At 48.6% G+C, this 17809-nt stretch overlaps 4 protein-coding genes across 4 annotated transcripts in view; 1 reads left to right on the top strand and 3 right to left on the bottom strand.

The window, feature by feature from the left end:
- Pmar_PMAR000661 (arginyl-tRNA synthetase, putative) overlaps nt 1–1955 on the bottom strand; it is a gene marked incomplete at both ends in the record, with an annotated part of 2282 nt that extends 327 nt beyond the window's left edge. The window contains 9 exons of the mRNA XM_002781085.1: nt 70–234; nt 285–542; nt 594–743; nt 790–916; nt 963–1105; nt 1309–1478; nt 1531–1626; nt 1675–1837; nt 1881–1955. Coding sequence (XP_002781131.1) covers nt 70–234; nt 285–542; nt 594–743; nt 790–916; nt 963–1105; nt 1309–1478; nt 1531–1626; nt 1675–1837; nt 1881–1955 — 1347 coding nt within the window. The remainder of the gene's footprint in view (nt 1–69; nt 235–284; nt 543–593; nt 744–789; nt 917–962; nt 1106–1308; nt 1479–1530; nt 1627–1674; nt 1838–1880) is intronic.
- Nucleotides 1956–10588: 8633 nt separating this feature from the next.
- Pmar_PMAR000660 (hypothetical protein) lies at nt 10589–12811 on the bottom strand (the record flags this gene model as incomplete). Its single annotated transcript, XM_002781084.1, has 1 exon — nt 10589–12811. One exon carries the CDS (start codon nt 12809–12811, stop codon nt 10589–10591), a length of 2223 nt encoding a protein of 740 aa, XP_002781130.1.
- Nucleotides 12812–15641: 2830 nt separating this feature from the next.
- Nucleotides 15642–16094, top strand: Pmar_PMAR000659 (C-Myc-binding protein, putative; the record flags this gene model as incomplete). Its single annotated transcript, XM_002781083.1, has 3 exons — nt 15642–15757; nt 15872–15992; nt 16041–16094. 3 exons carry the CDS (start codon nt 15642–15644, stop codon nt 16092–16094), a joined length of 291 nt encoding a protein of 96 aa, XP_002781129.1.
- Nucleotides 16095–16606: 512 nt separating this feature from the next.
- Nucleotides 16607–17809, bottom strand: part of Pmar_PMAR000658 (succinate dehydrogenase, putative) — a gene marked incomplete at both ends in the record, with an annotated part of 7766 nt that continues 6563 nt past the window's right edge. The window contains 2 exons of the mRNA XM_002781082.1: nt 16607–17632; nt 17710–17809. Of these exons, the coding sequence (XP_002781128.1) occupies nt 16607–17632; nt 17710–17809 (1126 nt within the window). The remainder of the gene's footprint in view (nt 17633–17709) is intronic.

Genomic DNA, 17809 nt, shown 5'->3' with positions numbered 1-17809 from the left:
TGGCGTAAGTCAAAGTATCGAACAGATGCAACACTAAAAAGGTATTAATTTAATACCACACTTCATCACATCATCATCACCAATAATCTTCGATGCTCTATCGAATTCTTCCTCGGTGAGTCCGGTCGATCGTCCGGCCGCCTCCCCTTCACCCGCGTTAAGTCTCGACTCCAATTCCTTCTTCGCTCTGTCCTCGGCCTCATCGAGAAGGTCAGTCAACTTCACAGTGGCGCCCTAAAGGGAGTTTATAATAATCAATGACAATAACCATAGACATGACCCACCGATCGAGTTTTGAATTTTTTGCCATCATCACCACAGACAACACCAAAGCCGAGGTATTCGAGTTTAGTTTGAGGAGGATGATGCCAACCGGCCATCTTGGCGACTTCAAAGAGCTTCTTGAAATGAACTTCTTGTCCGAGGTCGGTAATATAAACAACTTCATCAGCGTGTAGTTGAGTTAATCGATACCACACCGCCGTCACATCAGTACTGTCATAGCCGTAACCACCATCACTCTTAACGACCATCATCGGCACCTGAGTATAATAAAGATCAATTAATCAATGATCGACTAAATCATCATTTACATCATCAACATCAGTGAAGATACACTTCGCGCCGTTTGACTCGACCACGAGGCCCTCCTTCTCCAACGTCTCCACAGTCGGTCCGATCATTTCGTTGTAGAAACTTTCGCCTTGTTCCTTCAACCCTTCAATGCCAAGACGATTATACACCTGATGACGGCCACATCGAAGGCATCCTTCCAATGGCAGTCATTACCTCCTCGAAACTCTTCCTCGAAATGTCACAGCAAATCTGCCAAGCCTTCCTCGCGTATTCATCACCCGACTGGAGGGCGACGACTTCTTCTTGAGAACGTTTCTTGAAATCGGGTTCCTCGTCAAAACTGATGAAGTTCTCCGAGAAAAAAACCCGACTGATGATCACTTTACCGTTTCTTAGCGGCCTTGTAGAAGGTCTGAAGATCGGAGACTTCCGGGGTGTGATGGAGGAAGTCGGGGTAAGCGTCCTTCATGTGTTCAATCAACATACCAAATTGAGTACCCCAATCGCCGACATGATTAATACGATGAACCTGTGAGTCGAGTAATAACAGCAAATCGTCAACATCCTTCTATTCAGCGCTGTACACAGGGGCGGCCGAATTGGGCAATCGCTCTGAGGCTCAGGTTCACTGGCTCCCCAGCCACGTGATTACTCCTTGAAAGGAGGCCCCGGTCACCCGTTTGCCCAGGGCCCCAGGATAGCCGAAAATCGAGACAGCACGGCTTCTATTACATCATTTCCGGAGTATTCGAGTATTCGACTGACGGTCTCGCCGAGGATGGTACTCCTCAGATGTCCGACGTGCATTTCCTTGGCGATGTTCGGACTAGACATGTCAACGATGACCTTCCTCGGGGCTTCCTTATTCGGCAAATCCAAAGTAACTTTACCATCTTTGCATTCTCCGAGAACCTGAATGATCCTCCACTCCTCATTTAGTATTTCTTATTACACTTGATGTCAACTGCTTGGCGATCCAACCAGAGGAGAGCTTGACAGTAACAAAACCGGCGGGGGCGACGGTGACACTTTCGAATTCCTCAGGAGACTCTGAAGAGAAACATCTGATGGTCCTTCCTAATGAAGACGACGACCGACCTTCCATCAAATTGGATTTGATCTTCTCCCCGATTTGCTTTGGAATCTTCATTCCATCAGGAAGCTCTGACTTGAACTTCTTCGCCAACCCCATGGCGTTGTTGCATTGATAATCCCCAAATTTAGGATTGGCAGTAGCGACCATCGGATCAGGACAAGATGCCTGTCGATGGTCATTGGACACCTTCTAGCAATTATATTCCTACCTGTAAGTTCGAGGGTATGGTGGACCTCAACGCCTTACCGAAGGCCTCATGTACTTGACTGGATACTGGCTTCATGGATAACAAGAAGGAAAAGGAAGAGGAAAAGGAAACTGAGCGGCAATGCTACTGTATGTGATGGAATCCAATCACAGGGAAAGCCATGTGCAGGAGGAAGCTGACAAATTCCAAAGGTTTGCTTTTAGCGACCGCCCACCTAATCGATTATCCCGTATACCTTGTTCTTTCCCAACCAAACCTGCGCGGACTGTGACGGCCCTTTTCATTCCGATCCCCAGCATGGCTCTGTTGATGTGTACCCGCGACGATATACGTGATATATGATGAAGTAGGTCTTAGCCGAATTCCACCTTGTCAGTGGCTTCCGGCGCAAAACAATAGCATCAAAATGAATGCTGGTGGCGTGTAGGTTAAGAGGAAGGAGTAGTTCAAGGTCGGCATTGCAGGCATCGCCCTGCGAGGAAGCAACAGGCTTCTAAGCTGCGCAAAAAGTTTTGGAACAAAGTGAGCAGAAGGTTAGCTACTTGAACTTACTACTAGTAAGTTACTGCATGGGACAGATTGTGGTAGTCGTTGCAATGACCTTATCCCCGGCTATATCAGAACAGCTTGGGGTGAAAAATTTTCACTGAAAATCCCTAAGGTCGAGGTCTAACTATGTCAGCACTTTACACTTAGTATGACAGCTAAACTAAGCAGGTAGTCCAGCTACTTCAAAGTTCGCCAGTTTGCTCGTGGATTAATGATTCTACATTCCTACTCTGCCAAGCGAATAACGAGAGCGGGTGCTCAATCCACTCAAGATCCTCGTGTCAGCAATGCTGGCAAGACGCCATACTCAAGTGCTCACGCTAGTATGATCCCCTACAGTAGGGGCCCTACTCCACGTAAGATGGCTGAGGTATTTTAAATAGAAACAATCAGAGGTGGTGTGCCCGCATCAACCTGGGCTGTGAATAGGTTCGAAAGTGGTGCATCCGATCTCCTCGATTGCTTGATGGGGATGGAGCTGAAGCTCGAGTCAAAAAGCGGAGAAGTTATTAGGGCCAACATGCCTGCTCCTGAATCCCCTACACTAGTCGGAATCTCAGTGAGATCATGAGGGATCCTAGTGAGATTCCGACACGCTAGGAACCTAGAGAGAGGGCTGGACTGCTGTCAACCATCGGCAGTCAATGGCAGACTCTGCATCATGCGAGTTGCATCTTGGGGTCTGAGAGTTTGTACGATCTCACATTTGTCATTCCACGTGTCTATCTGAGTCAGTGTCACGATACACCCACAGTTGAGTTTGATAAGAAGAATGTGCAGGACGCGAAGGAGGACTCTAAACACGAAGCTCGGTTCTGGATGCGGAACGAGTGCGATTTGGTCTTCTGTTGCCCGGAGCACTGCCAAGAGCTGTCTACTCATCTTTAGGTGATATACCGTCCACGGTCACCAGTGATGACGCATCTAGATGGGCGGACATGGTAGCAAAGTTATTTGTGAGCTTACTGTGAGGTATAATCCGTATGGAAGCTCGGCCTGATTATGACCTATGACACTGCCACTGACAATGATCAGGCAGTCTAGCTGAGAGGAGATGTGGAGAATTCCCTCTAAAATTGGGAGCAATCAGTGTTACAGACTGTGGCCATGAATAAAATGATGTTCTTTTTGTTTCATGGGAAGGGATGATTGAGTGCAAAACGGGTACAGACCCCGCTCTGAGCGGACCGTTTGGCGGGGCGCTCGTCGCAACTACAATTTTCGTCAACAAGTGACGAAGGACAAATTGATCAAAATTGTCACTACGATGAAGAACGGGGTTCTTGAACCGTTCATCACTGATATATTACCGATCGGATCAACTGCCCTATTTCAGGCCTCCCATGGTACGAATGGCGAGAAAACCTTGATGGTACAGTCATATAACTTAAATCATGTAAGCGTGAGTGAATGCTTTTTTATTGAATCGGACCTTTGCCCAGTGCTCAACGGGATGGCTTGTGTATTCTGTGATATGGCGTTTATGATTGCGGCCAGTGGGATTCTCTCTCAGCTGCCGAGCTCTGTTTAACTTGCGTTAGAATTTCATCATTATTATAGGCAATTATGAGATATTGCAGTGTAGCGGGTAGTACATGAACGCACGACGATGAGAGCGAGGGCGCGAAAACCAGTGAAAATTGCCCTGGCCATCCCGCGGAATTCTCTTATTGATACAACGACATTGTACTGGTAGTGGTCATACACCATATAGCGCACTGAGTATCAGTGCGCTGGCGGCCGGGCTTCCGGCGCGCTAACGCAATTATCGTAAGCCTTCTGGACTAACTCTTTCCCTCCGGTGTTCCAAGAGCCTGGGGGACTTCGTTTTCCCTTAGCTTCGACGGCAGCGGAGCGTCAAATATCTGACTTGTAACAAATCAGAAATTGCAACATAACATTTGCCGACGACAAATTGTCGTAATTTTGTTTCTTGAGGAATTGAAATTCAATGAAAGGAAAGTCTTAGCCGAATTACTGTGATTCCGTTCAGACTGTGATGGGGCGGAGATGGCGACGCGAATAGCCATCATTTCAGCTCGTAATTCTTCCCCACACACTCTCTCTCCAGATTTTCATCGATAGCCTCTGGACAATCGTAGTGCTGCACGACGTACATACCGCCTCACCAAGTTGCTCACATGCTCCTCTGTAACAGGTCCAGGACCTGAGGTCCTCGGAATGGTACAAGCTGCCCAACTCTGAGCGCTTCGCGCAGAGAGCCCTCTCCGAACAGGTCTAATTCTGTCGAATATCGCCCACGGGATAGCAGTAGATGTACTGAGAAAGAGTCTCCGCTCGCCGGTCGGGGATTGCTCGTGACCAGCACTGCCAGTTGTTGACCCCGTTCGCTGTCGTCTACATACCGTGCGCGTTCTTGTGGATCACAATTATTTTGTGTCAATCGTTCGACAATGGCTCCACCGACATCATCTGCTATTGACAAATGCTCGCCATGCAGCATTGCTGATAACGTAAGATAACCCAAAACTCTACCATAGACTCTCTGGAGTCGATATTATCCTTCCACTCTCACAGGTTTTGTGATCTGCTGTGAGATCCGCCCTCCTCATTCCCAGTTTGATGTTCTGTATCCCGTCCACCTCGACGTTCACGGTATTGTCATTCCCTCCACTACTGACTCTCGCTCCGATACGCTCTTCTGGGCCGCATAAGTACTTTGCCAGGTATTTAGCGTTGAAGTACTCATCGCAAATTTGAATGTTCATCGAGCTTCGGATGATGAAGAATAGCAGTGGACACACAGGACTGATATGCTCTCCCTGGTCGGCTGCATACTTATGCCTTCCTGCCTGCAGTGCTTTACATACCTGTCGTTTACTCTCAGGTTTGGTCCTGTGTGCAAGACTTGCACTGCAAGTCCGATCTTCTCGAGAACACGCGAGGCCTTTGCTGAATGCAGCGCCTTAATCGTCATGAAGCTACGCTGTCTAGCAGGTGAATGGAGAGGGACTCGGCATTCTTCGACCCATTCTGTGGCTTCCGCCTCACCGTCGACTGCTATTCTGCGTCTCTTTATACATCGACTGTTTGCCTTCCTACAGTCGGGACTCTGAGTACGTTTGTAATCTCTCAGAAACTCTCTGCACTCCTCCCATGTCTGTGCTAGACCCGCTTCTTTTATCTTCTTCAACGTCGCTGGGCATAAATATAAGCCGTGGTTCAAGTCGTAGGCTGTGGTTGTTGCACAGCTTATGTTATCTCGAATTTCATCAATGCTCGCGCTCGTTTTCATCTTCATAAAACAATGCAAATGAGGTAGATTTCATGAAGCGTCCTGAAATTCCCATCTCGCAAATGTACTCTGTACTTCTCCTATCAGATTCTCCCTCGATAGCCGCAGATACTCGAGTAAGTACCGCATTGTCCGCTCCCATCCTAAGGCGAGATCAGCCAGAATCCCCTCCTACAATGACTTGCTCTCTTCCTCTTTCAGATTTTCCGTATACTCTCGTACAGCTGCAGTAATCGGAGCTATCCCAATTTGGGATTCCCGAAGTGGGTACCCATATTGCAAGTGAGTCATGAATATTTTCAGGACCTTTGGACTAGAAGCGAGACTCGCAGCCAACTGCTTCACAGCGCGCCGCGAGTCCAGCTCATCGAACGGTAAGATCGATCCTTCTTCTACACTAACTTGTTCGGGTTTCGGCTCTCCCACAACGTTCGGAGAGAGCTCTTTCGACAAATACGGAGCTGCTCCGTAAACTGTATATGATTCATCTTCCTCAACTTCTGCTCGCTCCTCGCTGCTGTCGCTTCCTCCCACGGGTATATGCAGTCGTTTTCCCCGGACAGTAATCTCTTCACTCCTGTCCAGTGGAGAGTCTCCACTGTGTTTTGTAAGTGTCGTTGACATATTGCCGACCCGCAATGTGTAATCGGACAAGAGTAAGCTGCTTGTCTTCCACAGGGGTCTATACTGCACCTTCTTCCACTGTCACGTCGCTCTCGTGTCAGATACAGCCTACAACGGCGGCATTCCGCCGTTGATTGACCGCCGATGTAAGCAAGAAAATCCCGTCTCGCTTGCGCCCTCTCTTCCATATCCTGCATATACCATAAAGTTTATAGTTTATGGGCAATGGAGTGGTTTATGGCATAAACCACTCCATTCACGGCTGATATTAAGTGGTAATTCGTCATCGATCCTCACAGGCAGGGTTGTCGATTTCATGGAAATCGCAAGGCCATTTCTGAAATTGAAATTTCATACGGAAATGTCCATGAAATTTGTTTCAAAGGTGGAAAAAAAATTTCGCTCCGCCGGATACCGGCGGAGGTCTTGTTTCTCTGAAAATCTCTGCTTGGTCTTGTCGAAAAACTCCTTCAAACAGAGTTCCCCAGTTTCTCTAAAAATATCAGCCCTGATCTTTTTTGCTTCTTCGTATGTGACCGACTTGTACCCCGGATGAAGCGAGCCTAGGAGCGCACTGGTGCTGTTAGAAGTAGTGTCTCTGAGACTCCAGTTCATAGCCGTAGCCAGAGCAACAAGATTCGTTACGAATCATTCGTATGGAATGATCCCCAGCTTGCACCTTAAGCAAGAAGTCCGAAATCTTGGGAGTAAACTTGAGGGGAGGATCGCTGTTGGTGCTTGCTGTTGAGGTCACCATAGAAGACCTTCGGCGTTTTCGGCACTTCTTGGTAGGGGGGGGGGGAGTAGCAGGCCCAATTCGGCCCAGGGTTCACGGCGAACATGGTCCCTTCGACGAGTAGAGTTGTCGAACCCCTGATCCCACCCACACCGGCAGATGAAGGTATTTTGGATCTTATCATCAACAACCCTCTCCTCTGTAACCGTGAAGAATCTCCGAGGGGTTGAGTTAGAGATAAAGACGTCTCTTTCATCGGAGACCACGTCGTCATTCGGCTGATCCAACTTGGGCATATATCAACAAATCTGTGTAGTAGACTCGGATCAATGTGAGTGAACTCCATCCTGACTATAACAGAGACTTCTAGAGAGCTACTCTAAGCATTGAACACAGCATACCATGTTGACAACATGGACCATGTTGAACATGATGTTGTATACCGGCACAAATGAAATCACCATGTTGCGAAACGGTTATGACATCTGGTGCGCGTCATTTCAATCGATCTCTCCTTGAATCGGTCCTGATCGCGTATGCGGTGGTCAATTCGTTATGTCTTGTATGGCGTCTAACCGAATAATTGTTTTCGGAGCTTTCGGAGCACTAGGGATAAGTTCAATGTCTGTTCCTCGTCTTTTTCCTAAAATTTCCTTCAAAATATGAAATTTTCACGGGTTGCATTTCATGTCTGAAATTTCGGAAATTTCCGCAAGCGGAAATTTCCGAAATTTCCACTTCCGACAACCCTGCTCACAGGGAACCTCACTCCTCGTTCACTTCTCCAGGCGCATCCGTTAGTGAGTAGATACGTTTCCTCCCCTTTCCATATACACTTCAACCTCCACTCACGCTGACGTTCATCTGTGAAATGATATTGGATTGGCTGTACTCTCTCACGTTCATCATTCCTCCGGGCTGTCCAGAACAGCACGGTGTTGGCCTCTGATGTTGATAACTCGGCTACTCTTTCGTCCCAATCCCCACTCCGCCGCCCTCTCAGCTCTCTGCCGTGTAGCACACTTGAGTCGTTGAAGAAAGCGCAAGTTGCTTGCAACTGATCGTTCATACTAACTCCTTTCAATCGTAAGTGCTGTTCGGACATTCGTCTTACGAATACCCTTGAACGCAATCGTGCCAAGCTAGCTGAGTGGCCCGAATTCCGCTATCAGCCAAATTTCGCTGATAGTATGAATATACTATCAGCGAAATCGATTCCCGCCCTTCGTCGAAATTGAACTTACTTCAGATATGCCGGCGAAATTGATTGTACTAATGACACGCGTCGTCGAAATTGATTTTTCTATCGAGCGCGCTGGTGAAACTGATCTTACTATGGCATATGATATGGCATATCATAGACATGCCGCATATCTTGGCTCGGATGAGTGCTCCCCTGCGCAATTGATCTTACTAAACGCGAAATAGGCCTTTAAAAGGTGTGGCTACTTGATAGATACGCAAAGGCACAGAGAGGAAAGTTGAGCGAACCGATGATGAGTCTAATAGTAATTCAGCCAAACAGTCCAGCTTGCTGAAACATTGAGTGCTGCGTTGATAGACTGAGGGATAAATGTGTTTGCTCGATTTTATACTACTCGCATGTGGGAGGTAGAAAAAGCCAAATTTGCCCACTACGATAACGGGAACGGTGTTTGAGCGAATCAGCAAAACGCTAAGTTATATTCCTACAGCACGTACGTTAGAAGAGAGCACTTAGCCGAACCATAAAAATACCGCAACATTGTCACATAGCGGCAACTGCTAGACTAGCAGAATATATACAAACTGTTTGTATATTTCATGAAGAAACTTCAAAGGTGCCGGACTACATAATTGCAACGCAAGACATACGGAACAGCAGAACCTGACAGAATAACGAAAAGTGTGGGCAAAACACATCTGGCCAAAAGTACCACGTTGAAGATTTAACCAGGAAAAGGCACAACGCGGCAAAGAAGCAGCAAAAAATTTTTGCTGGAAAATAATTCCAAATTTTTTACTTTAGATTGGTCGAGTGCTAAAATCGATTCTAGTAATTGCTGAGGTGTAAATGTGGTTGCTACTTTGTAACGAAGGAAGCCGCATATACACAGGAGTAAATTAATGAAATTGTCGGAAATCATAGCTTCTGGCAGAGCCGCAATATTAGCTAAAAGGTGGTCTTGCCGGATTGTGTTACACCGCCCTGAAGTTCAGAGTCTGAACTGGCATGACCGTTTGGCACTACACCTTGTCTAGCGATTCTAGTGACAAGCACCTGTCTAGTGGCCTGGGGCCCTCGGGCCTGTGTCCGGTTGTGTAAGCCCGAATTATCTAACGTGGAGAGTTGATCGTGAATAATTGAATGTAGTATCTCGTGAAGCACATGGTCCGGCTACCGCGTTGACCGAGAAGCATTCCGACTACCTTCCCGTCGCCCGCGAGAGGAGCTGTGAAGTACTCAATCCCAGCTGGCAGCTGCAGCTGTCTGATAATGGAAAATCAAGTTCCGATTTCGATAACCGAAGTTGTATAGCTTTCAACTATCCCTAATTGGATCTCCCAAAAGGGAGAATTCGGTTCTGCGAGTGTTCGATACAGGGTGTGCAGACTATCGGATACAAGTGGATGATTACGAGTTGCTTCGACTGAGTTCTATTTGAGGGCATACAAAAATCACTGCTTCAACGAAACACTTCGAGTGACAGGTTTTCAGATCGAAACTGTGCAAAAATCACACAAATGTTTCAGGAATAGCCACAAATGATACGATGCTAACGAGCAAACTAGCAATCCGAATTCAGACACTATCCGAACTGAGTGGTTCCTCTTCGCGCAGTTCTGGCAGCCACTTCTCACATCCACCATCGTTGGGCATCAGAGAGGCCTGAGACAGTTGATTCGATGAGTGAGTCCTAGCCGTGGCAATACAGACGACTCTTCTAATTCAACAATCGCCAGTGCAAGACTTCATATCCCAGTTGTGCTCTAATAACTAGACTCTAGTTGCTTCTTAGCTGAGCTGTGCCAGATATTCATACAGAATGTGATACTGTAAGTAACGTTACAACTCCATCCATAATCAGAGTTGATTCTCGCTCACAAAAGTCAAAAAACTGCCTCCGATGAAAGTGGGGGGAGCAGTGAATGATAATGACCGAAATTCCATCTGAATTCTGGGCGCATGTGTACACTGCCAAGGGCTAAGCTAGCATGTGAGACTTACCAGAACTGAGGTAGGGCTCGGGGCGGTTGAAGTTGTTTGTAAGCGCAATCGGGACATGCGGGTAGCGAGGAGAGCATCTGTCCGCCACTGACGGATATCCTCGACCAGATACTTGACCAAACGGGGATCGTACTGAGATGGAATGAACAGAGATCGGTCGCCATCACCAACAGGCGGTGCAAGTCCGGGCGAACCAAACGACCAAACCAAAAGACTGGACACGTGAGTCTCCCATATACTAGATGACAACCACAGGGTATAGAAGAGTTCGCCAAGCACGACTAGGCTCGCAAACATGTAGCTTCAACGACCAGCAACAAGCCATCATCACTCGCCTATGAACACAGTACTACCTTCCCTTCCTCGACAAGCTCTTCCGCCCTCTCTAATATCCCAACCAAGGGAACGTTGGATCCCCCTAGTTCTGTCTGCTGCCTCAAAAACGCCACGATGTCGACTGGGTCCCCGCCATCCAACAGCGCCTCAGTGAGGAGCTCAATCAGCTTCGGACTAGCTGACCGTGTGCTGAGCAATCTCCAGGCCATATCCATCATGCACTGTTGACTCCAACTGATACTCCGCGTATCATTCTGACCAATATCATACCTCCACATGAAGTCCAGACGCTCCACGATCTCCGCAGAATCCAGGAGGACGTGATAGTGCAGGAGTTGTTGCAACCAATGCTGCTGACGCGCCACAACGCAGAGATCGAAAAGGAAGAGTTGTACCCGTCTATGCGGATACACCGACAAGGCCAACAATGAGCGGCAGAATATTAAAACTTGTGACAACAGTTTGCGCAGTTTCTGTAAACACGATGACTCCGGAGTACACTCCAGGCCATAGCGAAGGAGTTCAGTAGAACCCGCAGTCAGAGGAGGCCGAGGACAATCTGGCAGGATCGAGCATAAAACCGGGTGAAAAATACAATCGACCGCATCTACTTCAGTGAGTATAGTGCGGCTGCCAGCGGACTCGAGTAGCCGAGCCAAGCTGACCATAGCGCCGCTCTCGCCACCGAGGAGAGGGGTTCGCTCTATGCATTCTCGATAGGATGCATTCGTAGCATCGAAAATATAAGCGAGCTCCTCCAGAGTTGGAGATGGGTCTCTATCACTGAGGAAGTACCTTAGTGTCTGACACAGTTCGTCGCGGCATCCTTGACGTCTCAACAATACTGTGGCGATTTCCAACATAGACAATGACTCTGAGCTCATCAAATCAGCGACGAATGGGCTAGTTTGGAGCTCTAAGCCATAGACCATAGTACGTTTATCTTCAGCCAGTATGACATACTTGTTTTGTGATGATCGCAGGATGTCTGACGAACGCATTGCGCCAGGGTAATCCAACCGGAACGGCGGCACTAGCGGCAGAGAGCGGCCCGAACCTCGTATATAGATATCGTAGATGTACCACGTTGGTGATACAGCCTCGGAGGTTCCAAGAGATCGGGAGACGCATATTAGACCATCGACAACATGCACCGCTAACTGTGGCAATCCTCGTCCTGTTGATCTGGATAGGGCCGGGAGCTGAATAACCGCGTCGTGCTCGGGACTGGCCAAACCACTCACAGACAGATTCCGCAATGAGAGTCGGCCAGCCGCACTATCAACGTGGCAGATGTACGTACCAGCAACAAGCTTACGAGAAGTTGTGCTTGCAACTGAGTCAATACGAAGGAGGGATACCTCATCTACGCAATCACTGGGGTTGTGCACGTCTGCGGGATAGAGATCGAATTTGGGCATCTTGACAGCGATGGTGGCTTTAGTTGACTTCGGGGAGACCGATGGCAGCTGTGGGTTTCTCAGACGTGGCTTGAGATCAAACGGCTGCAGAGTCCTCTGGTTGATGCAAAGCACGCAAATACCACTATCAGGCTCATACCAAACGTGACGAACTGTGGCCGGCGTTTGAGCCCTAGAATCGTTGTTGGAGCGGCTACTGCTGCCAGAGAGAGGAAATCGTCGGAGTGGCTTGGCGAATTTGAGCGCCGAGGAGAGCCGAAGGACATCTAGAGAATGATGAGAGACCACAACCAGCATATAAGAGTCCAATACGATAGGCAAGGCAGTTCCGGATTGCAACGCTGAACTGTGAGCCTCTTCATGCCGTACCCAAAGGACATCGACAATGGTGTCAATTCTAACACCAGGGGCCAGTGGTATCTCAATGACTCGCACTGAGGGAGCGCCCATTCTTGCGATCAACAGCTGTGGAATCGGACCCGCAGTAGCATAAGCGAAGAAATTACCACAGGGGGACACCCTCACCGGAACATGCTCAGCGAGCGGCGCTCCCTCTGGGATAGTCACAAACCTCGGCCCATCATTACTCTCACCCAATGTGACAAGAAAGAAGCCTGTCTTGCCTTTGGGCACATGTACGATTCTATCCCCTCCATAGTCCAAATAGAGTGTCCCAGCAGTCTCCTCCTCCTCCTCCACCACCTCCTCCTCCACGTACTCGGTGTGGGCATTGAAGGCCAGCGGTAGGTCGATAGGCAAGTTGTCTGCTGGAGGGTCGACTTGTGGTGCCGGCTGGTCCATATTGGTAGGAAACTACACTAGGCAAAGGGTAATGAAAAGGAGAGAGAGGGACGGAGGAAACTCTCTCTAAGGCAAGTTGTAGATCTCAAGGGGATATTCCGTTTGGGGAATGGGGTCGCTATGCCTGAGAAGGATACCATGCAGAATACTATTTGACGAACGGGGCCGCTATGCCCGAAGACTACACCATTCGGGAGGATATGTGTAAAATGGGGCCGCTATGCCCGTGGACTATGTCATTGTGAAGGATATCTCGCGAATGGGACCGCTATGCCCGTGGACTATGTCATTCCGAAGGATATCTCGCGAATGGGGCCGCTATGCCCATGGACTGTCATTCCGAAGGATATCTCGCGGATGGGGCCGCTATGCCTGACCACTATACCATTCGGATGGATATATAGCGAACGGGGCCTTCATGCCCGAGGGTATACCATGCAAAAGATTCCCCCACTATCCCTACAAATTCGAATGTGATAGAATCGATATCCGGAAAATGATGTCCTTATCCGCAGAATTAGTCTCCTCAGCCATGAAGCCTTACTCAACCCGCGGCACAGCGACGCTATTCGCCAAGTACTCTCCTGAATGGTATGCATTGTAAACTGGTTACCATTGCTTATTTAGCACCAGTTTCAAAACTGACTTTGGAATCGTATTTCATTCGTGAGAAGCGAACACTCGATTTGCAGACCGCGCTTCAATGATGGTAGTGGGCCGTTGAGTAAGTTCAAGATGAGCAAGATGCTCAAGAGTTGACGATGTCGCTTTGAGAGCAGTCATATATTCCTCCTTTTTATCAATAGTCACGTCCTGAGTTTACCATCAGCGTAGTGATCTCAATGTCAGGCGGGCAGCGCTTCCTTTATGCATTTTGCTATGCTCTCAGTTACGTCCGGTTCGACCGGTATGCATCCGATTCGAGTCCTCGCTCAGCTCAACCCATTGTGCTCCCAGTGGATCCATTGACCCGAGAGATTCTTTGCTATCTTTTCCTCCATTGTGTCAACCACCGTGGTCGTCGTCTATGCGGTCTACGTCCTTACTTTGGCTTAAGACGCTACATGCAGTGGCGAGGATTGCCCGCTGCTTCCCATGTCTAACAGTCGTCACTACTTGGATGATTCGGGCTCCGGATATGCCTGAATCAGCCGAGGGCGTTTACGGCGCTGTAAAGGGACCTCTGTTCGTGGCCTTACCGCCGATGCTTCTTTCAAATCGATTTCGACTGAGCATCGTCCCGCTCACCGCGGCATCGGTTGTCTAGTCCCAGTCGCGCGTTTGAGCACTACCGCGTCTGAGCCTTACTCACTACTGAACATCCAGAGTTAGTAGCGATCTTCGTAGTCTCCCTTACAGCCAAGCTTACACACATCTCCAACGCGCTACGTCTAACTAGTTTGTCCGAATCTCTCATTGTTCTAGGTGTGCAAATTGCTACTCTCGGGTGCGGATTCGGACTTGTCTGAATGCTCCAGCCTCCTGTGTTGAGGAGAGTCCCCTATGTCTGCAAGCAGTCTTGGTGGCTCTCCAACGATCTCTATCGGCCTTCTACCTCTGTGATTTCCGGGCTATTGAACTCGGAGATTTGGCGGAGCGTTTCTCATCATGTGCAGTTTACTATTCATGGTTCTTTGGATGTACCAGTATGGATATGTGTTGTTGTTCGCGTCATCGGTGTCGCTTTCAAATGTTTAAATGTGGGGAAGACTAGACTAAGGGACTGTATGGGAATTACCATTCATCAGGTAGTTAAACTCCTATGTCTGCAGCGTCGGAGTCCCGGTCAACTCGCTCGGGACGGCGGTCGACTCCTAGTCCTGATGGTCCTCCTGTGAGCCTCGCCACTCCCGAGGGTAGCGCGGCTATTGCCCGGGAGATTCTCACATGGGTTCAGTGCGACGAGTGCAAAAAGTGGCGGAGGATCTCTAATACCGAACATCTACCGCAGAGATGGTAAGAAAGCTCCTGTGCACGCTCTTGAGACTGGTGCCCCAGGTACTGCTCCTTGAATCCCAATCCGAAGTACAACAGTTGCGACATCCCTGCGGAACCCGAGTCGATGGACATGGCCTACACGCCGGATTCACGGGGGGCAGGAGGCTCACCGAGTCCACTCACCGTCACGAGTAGCGCTCCGAGGGCCGACACGGTAGCAGGTCCGGTAACCTCATCGAGAGTAGGTTCTTTGGGTCGCTTTGAGCTAATAGTGATGATGGTGTTCAGGAGGTTTCGCAGAGTGGTCCTGTTGCGGCTAGGAAGATATACACGGCTGAATACGACCGAGCCCGAGACATGTTGCGCAAGCTCTCTGATCAACAACTGCAGGATCTCAGCGCTAACTATGTACATCAAGATTCAAACGAGAAGTGTGACCATGCCCTTGCCAGGTCGACTGGCCGCAACTGCTTGAACTATTCCGACGAACTCCGCGAGAGGAGCCCGAGGCCGCTCCTAGCTGGGCAGTACCACCCAGGAAGGTTCCTCGAAAAGAAGAGTCACAGGCTCGAGCGAACTCACTGCATGCTGCAGCTCAGGTAGTACGAGTTGTTCATGAGAAAGAGTACCTCTGTTGGCGATCAGAGATATCTTCCACCTCATGTTGCACGTGAATGTCCGGCGCCGATTTCTATGTATGAGAGACAAATCCGGGCTCGAAGGATGGCACGAGCAAGTGAGGCCCGATTGGAATCTGCAAGGAAAAGATGCCAACTGAGAAGTCGAGGGAAACCATTAACGTGAGAGCGTTATCATAGTATGCTGGACGTCGAGTTTGTCAATTGAAGCTATGTTCACATACGGCTCAGTAGTAACACTGTTTGCATTGAATATGAGTCTTGGCACGGCTGATTCACAGAAGGATGAATTCCGTAAGTATTTGGAGAAGACAGGTGTTATCAACCAGCTCACTCGCGTGTTGGTCGGCCTGTATGAGGAGCCCGATAGGTGAGTCTAAGCTCCGCTCATGTCGATGATCATGCCTCGCTTGTTGATTCGTACGGCTTTGACAGGCGGATGGTACGGACTAGATGAAAAATGCTCTGCTCGTGGTTCCTTTAGACCGATCGATGGTATCGATTACATTAAAAAATACCTTGGTACTCCTGCGGGGCTGGATGTTGACGAGCTCCGAGCTGAGAATGAGGAACTCAAGATGAAGAACGCAAATCTCCAGCAACAGGTGCTGAGAGACTTGGTGTTGAGGAGTTCATCTTGGTTTCTCCCTCAGGTGGATGATCTCGTGGCGCAACTCGAGGCACTCAAAACGCCTGAGAATGAATGACTCGGTATGAATATACATGTTATGAATGAATGATTTGATATGTGACCCTTGTCATGTTGTGTGAAATGGTGACTCTCTTGAGATCGAAACGGACAAAGCCTTCACATTTCAGTTGAGCTCTCACAAGCTCGATAATCACGATGACGATCGCTCTTAGAAAGCTGTACACTACACTACGTAATTATAAAGAATACATAAGCCTATAGCAGTGTCGGAGTATATGTTCGCTCTCCTCAGCTGAGTTCAACAGTTCCTTCAGTAATCATAGGAGTTCGTGTACGAACCCGAGTATAGATGTTAAGGAACCAGCAACAATTTCCAATATTTCCATTTAGTCCATGACAATATGGAAAGCCTGTCAGTGGCAATTTTCCACAATATAGTTGTCCATCTGCATATTTTCCAACACTAACCTAGCGACTCCAGCACAACATTAACATGATTCTATGGACAATATTTTAACAAGTTAAACAAATAAACGACCTGACGGTCAGAATGAGTTAACAGCCTATCTAAGCCTGTGGACGAATCTGCTTCGCATCATACGCAGCCCAGTCCTTGACAGGGTTGAAGTAGGCGAAGAGAGGATATGTAAGGTATAGAAGGAAAAGCACCCAGGACATAACTGATCCCCAGAACTGGGTAGTGCTCTTGTACTTCCTCGGGATATTGCCGTTCGTCATGATGACACGACTGAGACCACTCTTCATATGAATAAAGAAAGCAATAACGCCAACGATATAGAAGCACACCCAACCGAAGCTCTCAAAGATCTGGAATGCCATTTTGTAGAGATCCTTGAAGTGAATGATCGGACAACTTGTATCATCATCAGCACAAGGGAACCAGTTATCACGCATCCAGTACTTAGGTGCCGAGGCCTCCGAAACGAAACGGAACTGGATAAGATGCACAATGAGGAAGATGAGTAGAATGCAACCAGTGATGAACATCTCCAAGTCGCGGAACGACGAGTTCATAGACTTGAACTTGAAGGTACGGACAGTAGCCACAACAACATGAAGAATTCCGGCGAGCAAGAGATAAATCTCAACAGGGAGGAATAGTGTACTCCAAGGACAGGGATGGTTCAAGAGATAAGCATAACCCTCGAAGTTCCTATCACCAACCAACAGGTTGATGTTACCGAGAGCATGAATAGTGACGAAGACCATCATGAAAATAGCTGAACGCTGCAACCCAGACTTATCAGACAGGACCTTGTAATTCTTGACACTGAAGATAGTCTTGAGAGTGTCAATGACGAACATCCAAATCAGGTAGCAGAGAGAGATGGCGTAGGAGCTGATGGATGGTCCGAGTGGCCCGAACATGTCCGACTTGTTACGATCCTCACCCCACCACTGTTCAGTGAGAGCCTTGGACTCAAACTGGTCAGCAAGAAGAGGCTGGGACAAGTCACCACCAGCAGCTGCAGGACCGACAGCCTTCTCAACAAGTGGTCCCAAAGTAGCGTCGGGAGCATACTTCTCAATCACACCAGCCGGATGGATCATGTTGAACTCCTTGGATGCATCCTTACCAGCAAAAGTAAGAATGGCCATCTTTCCACCAGGATGCTTGGGGAGGAAGTCTGTGACATCCAATACCTCACCATTGATGACAACCCAGCAATCATCCTCAGTCGTATGTTTGGCGACTTCGTCCATTGTGATACCGCTCGCAGCAGCAGAAGTTGCAACAACGGGAGCCAC

The sequence above is a fragment of the Perkinsus marinus genome, assembly GCF_000006405.1.
Source record: "Perkinsus marinus ATCC 50983 genomic scaffold scf_1104296943560, whole genome shotgun sequence".
NCBI lineage: Eukaryota > Perkinsozoa > Perkinsida > Perkinsidae > Perkinsus > Perkinsus marinus.
The sequence above is the reverse complement of the archived record's forward strand: the minus strand, read 5'-3'. Positions and strand labels throughout refer to the sequence as shown.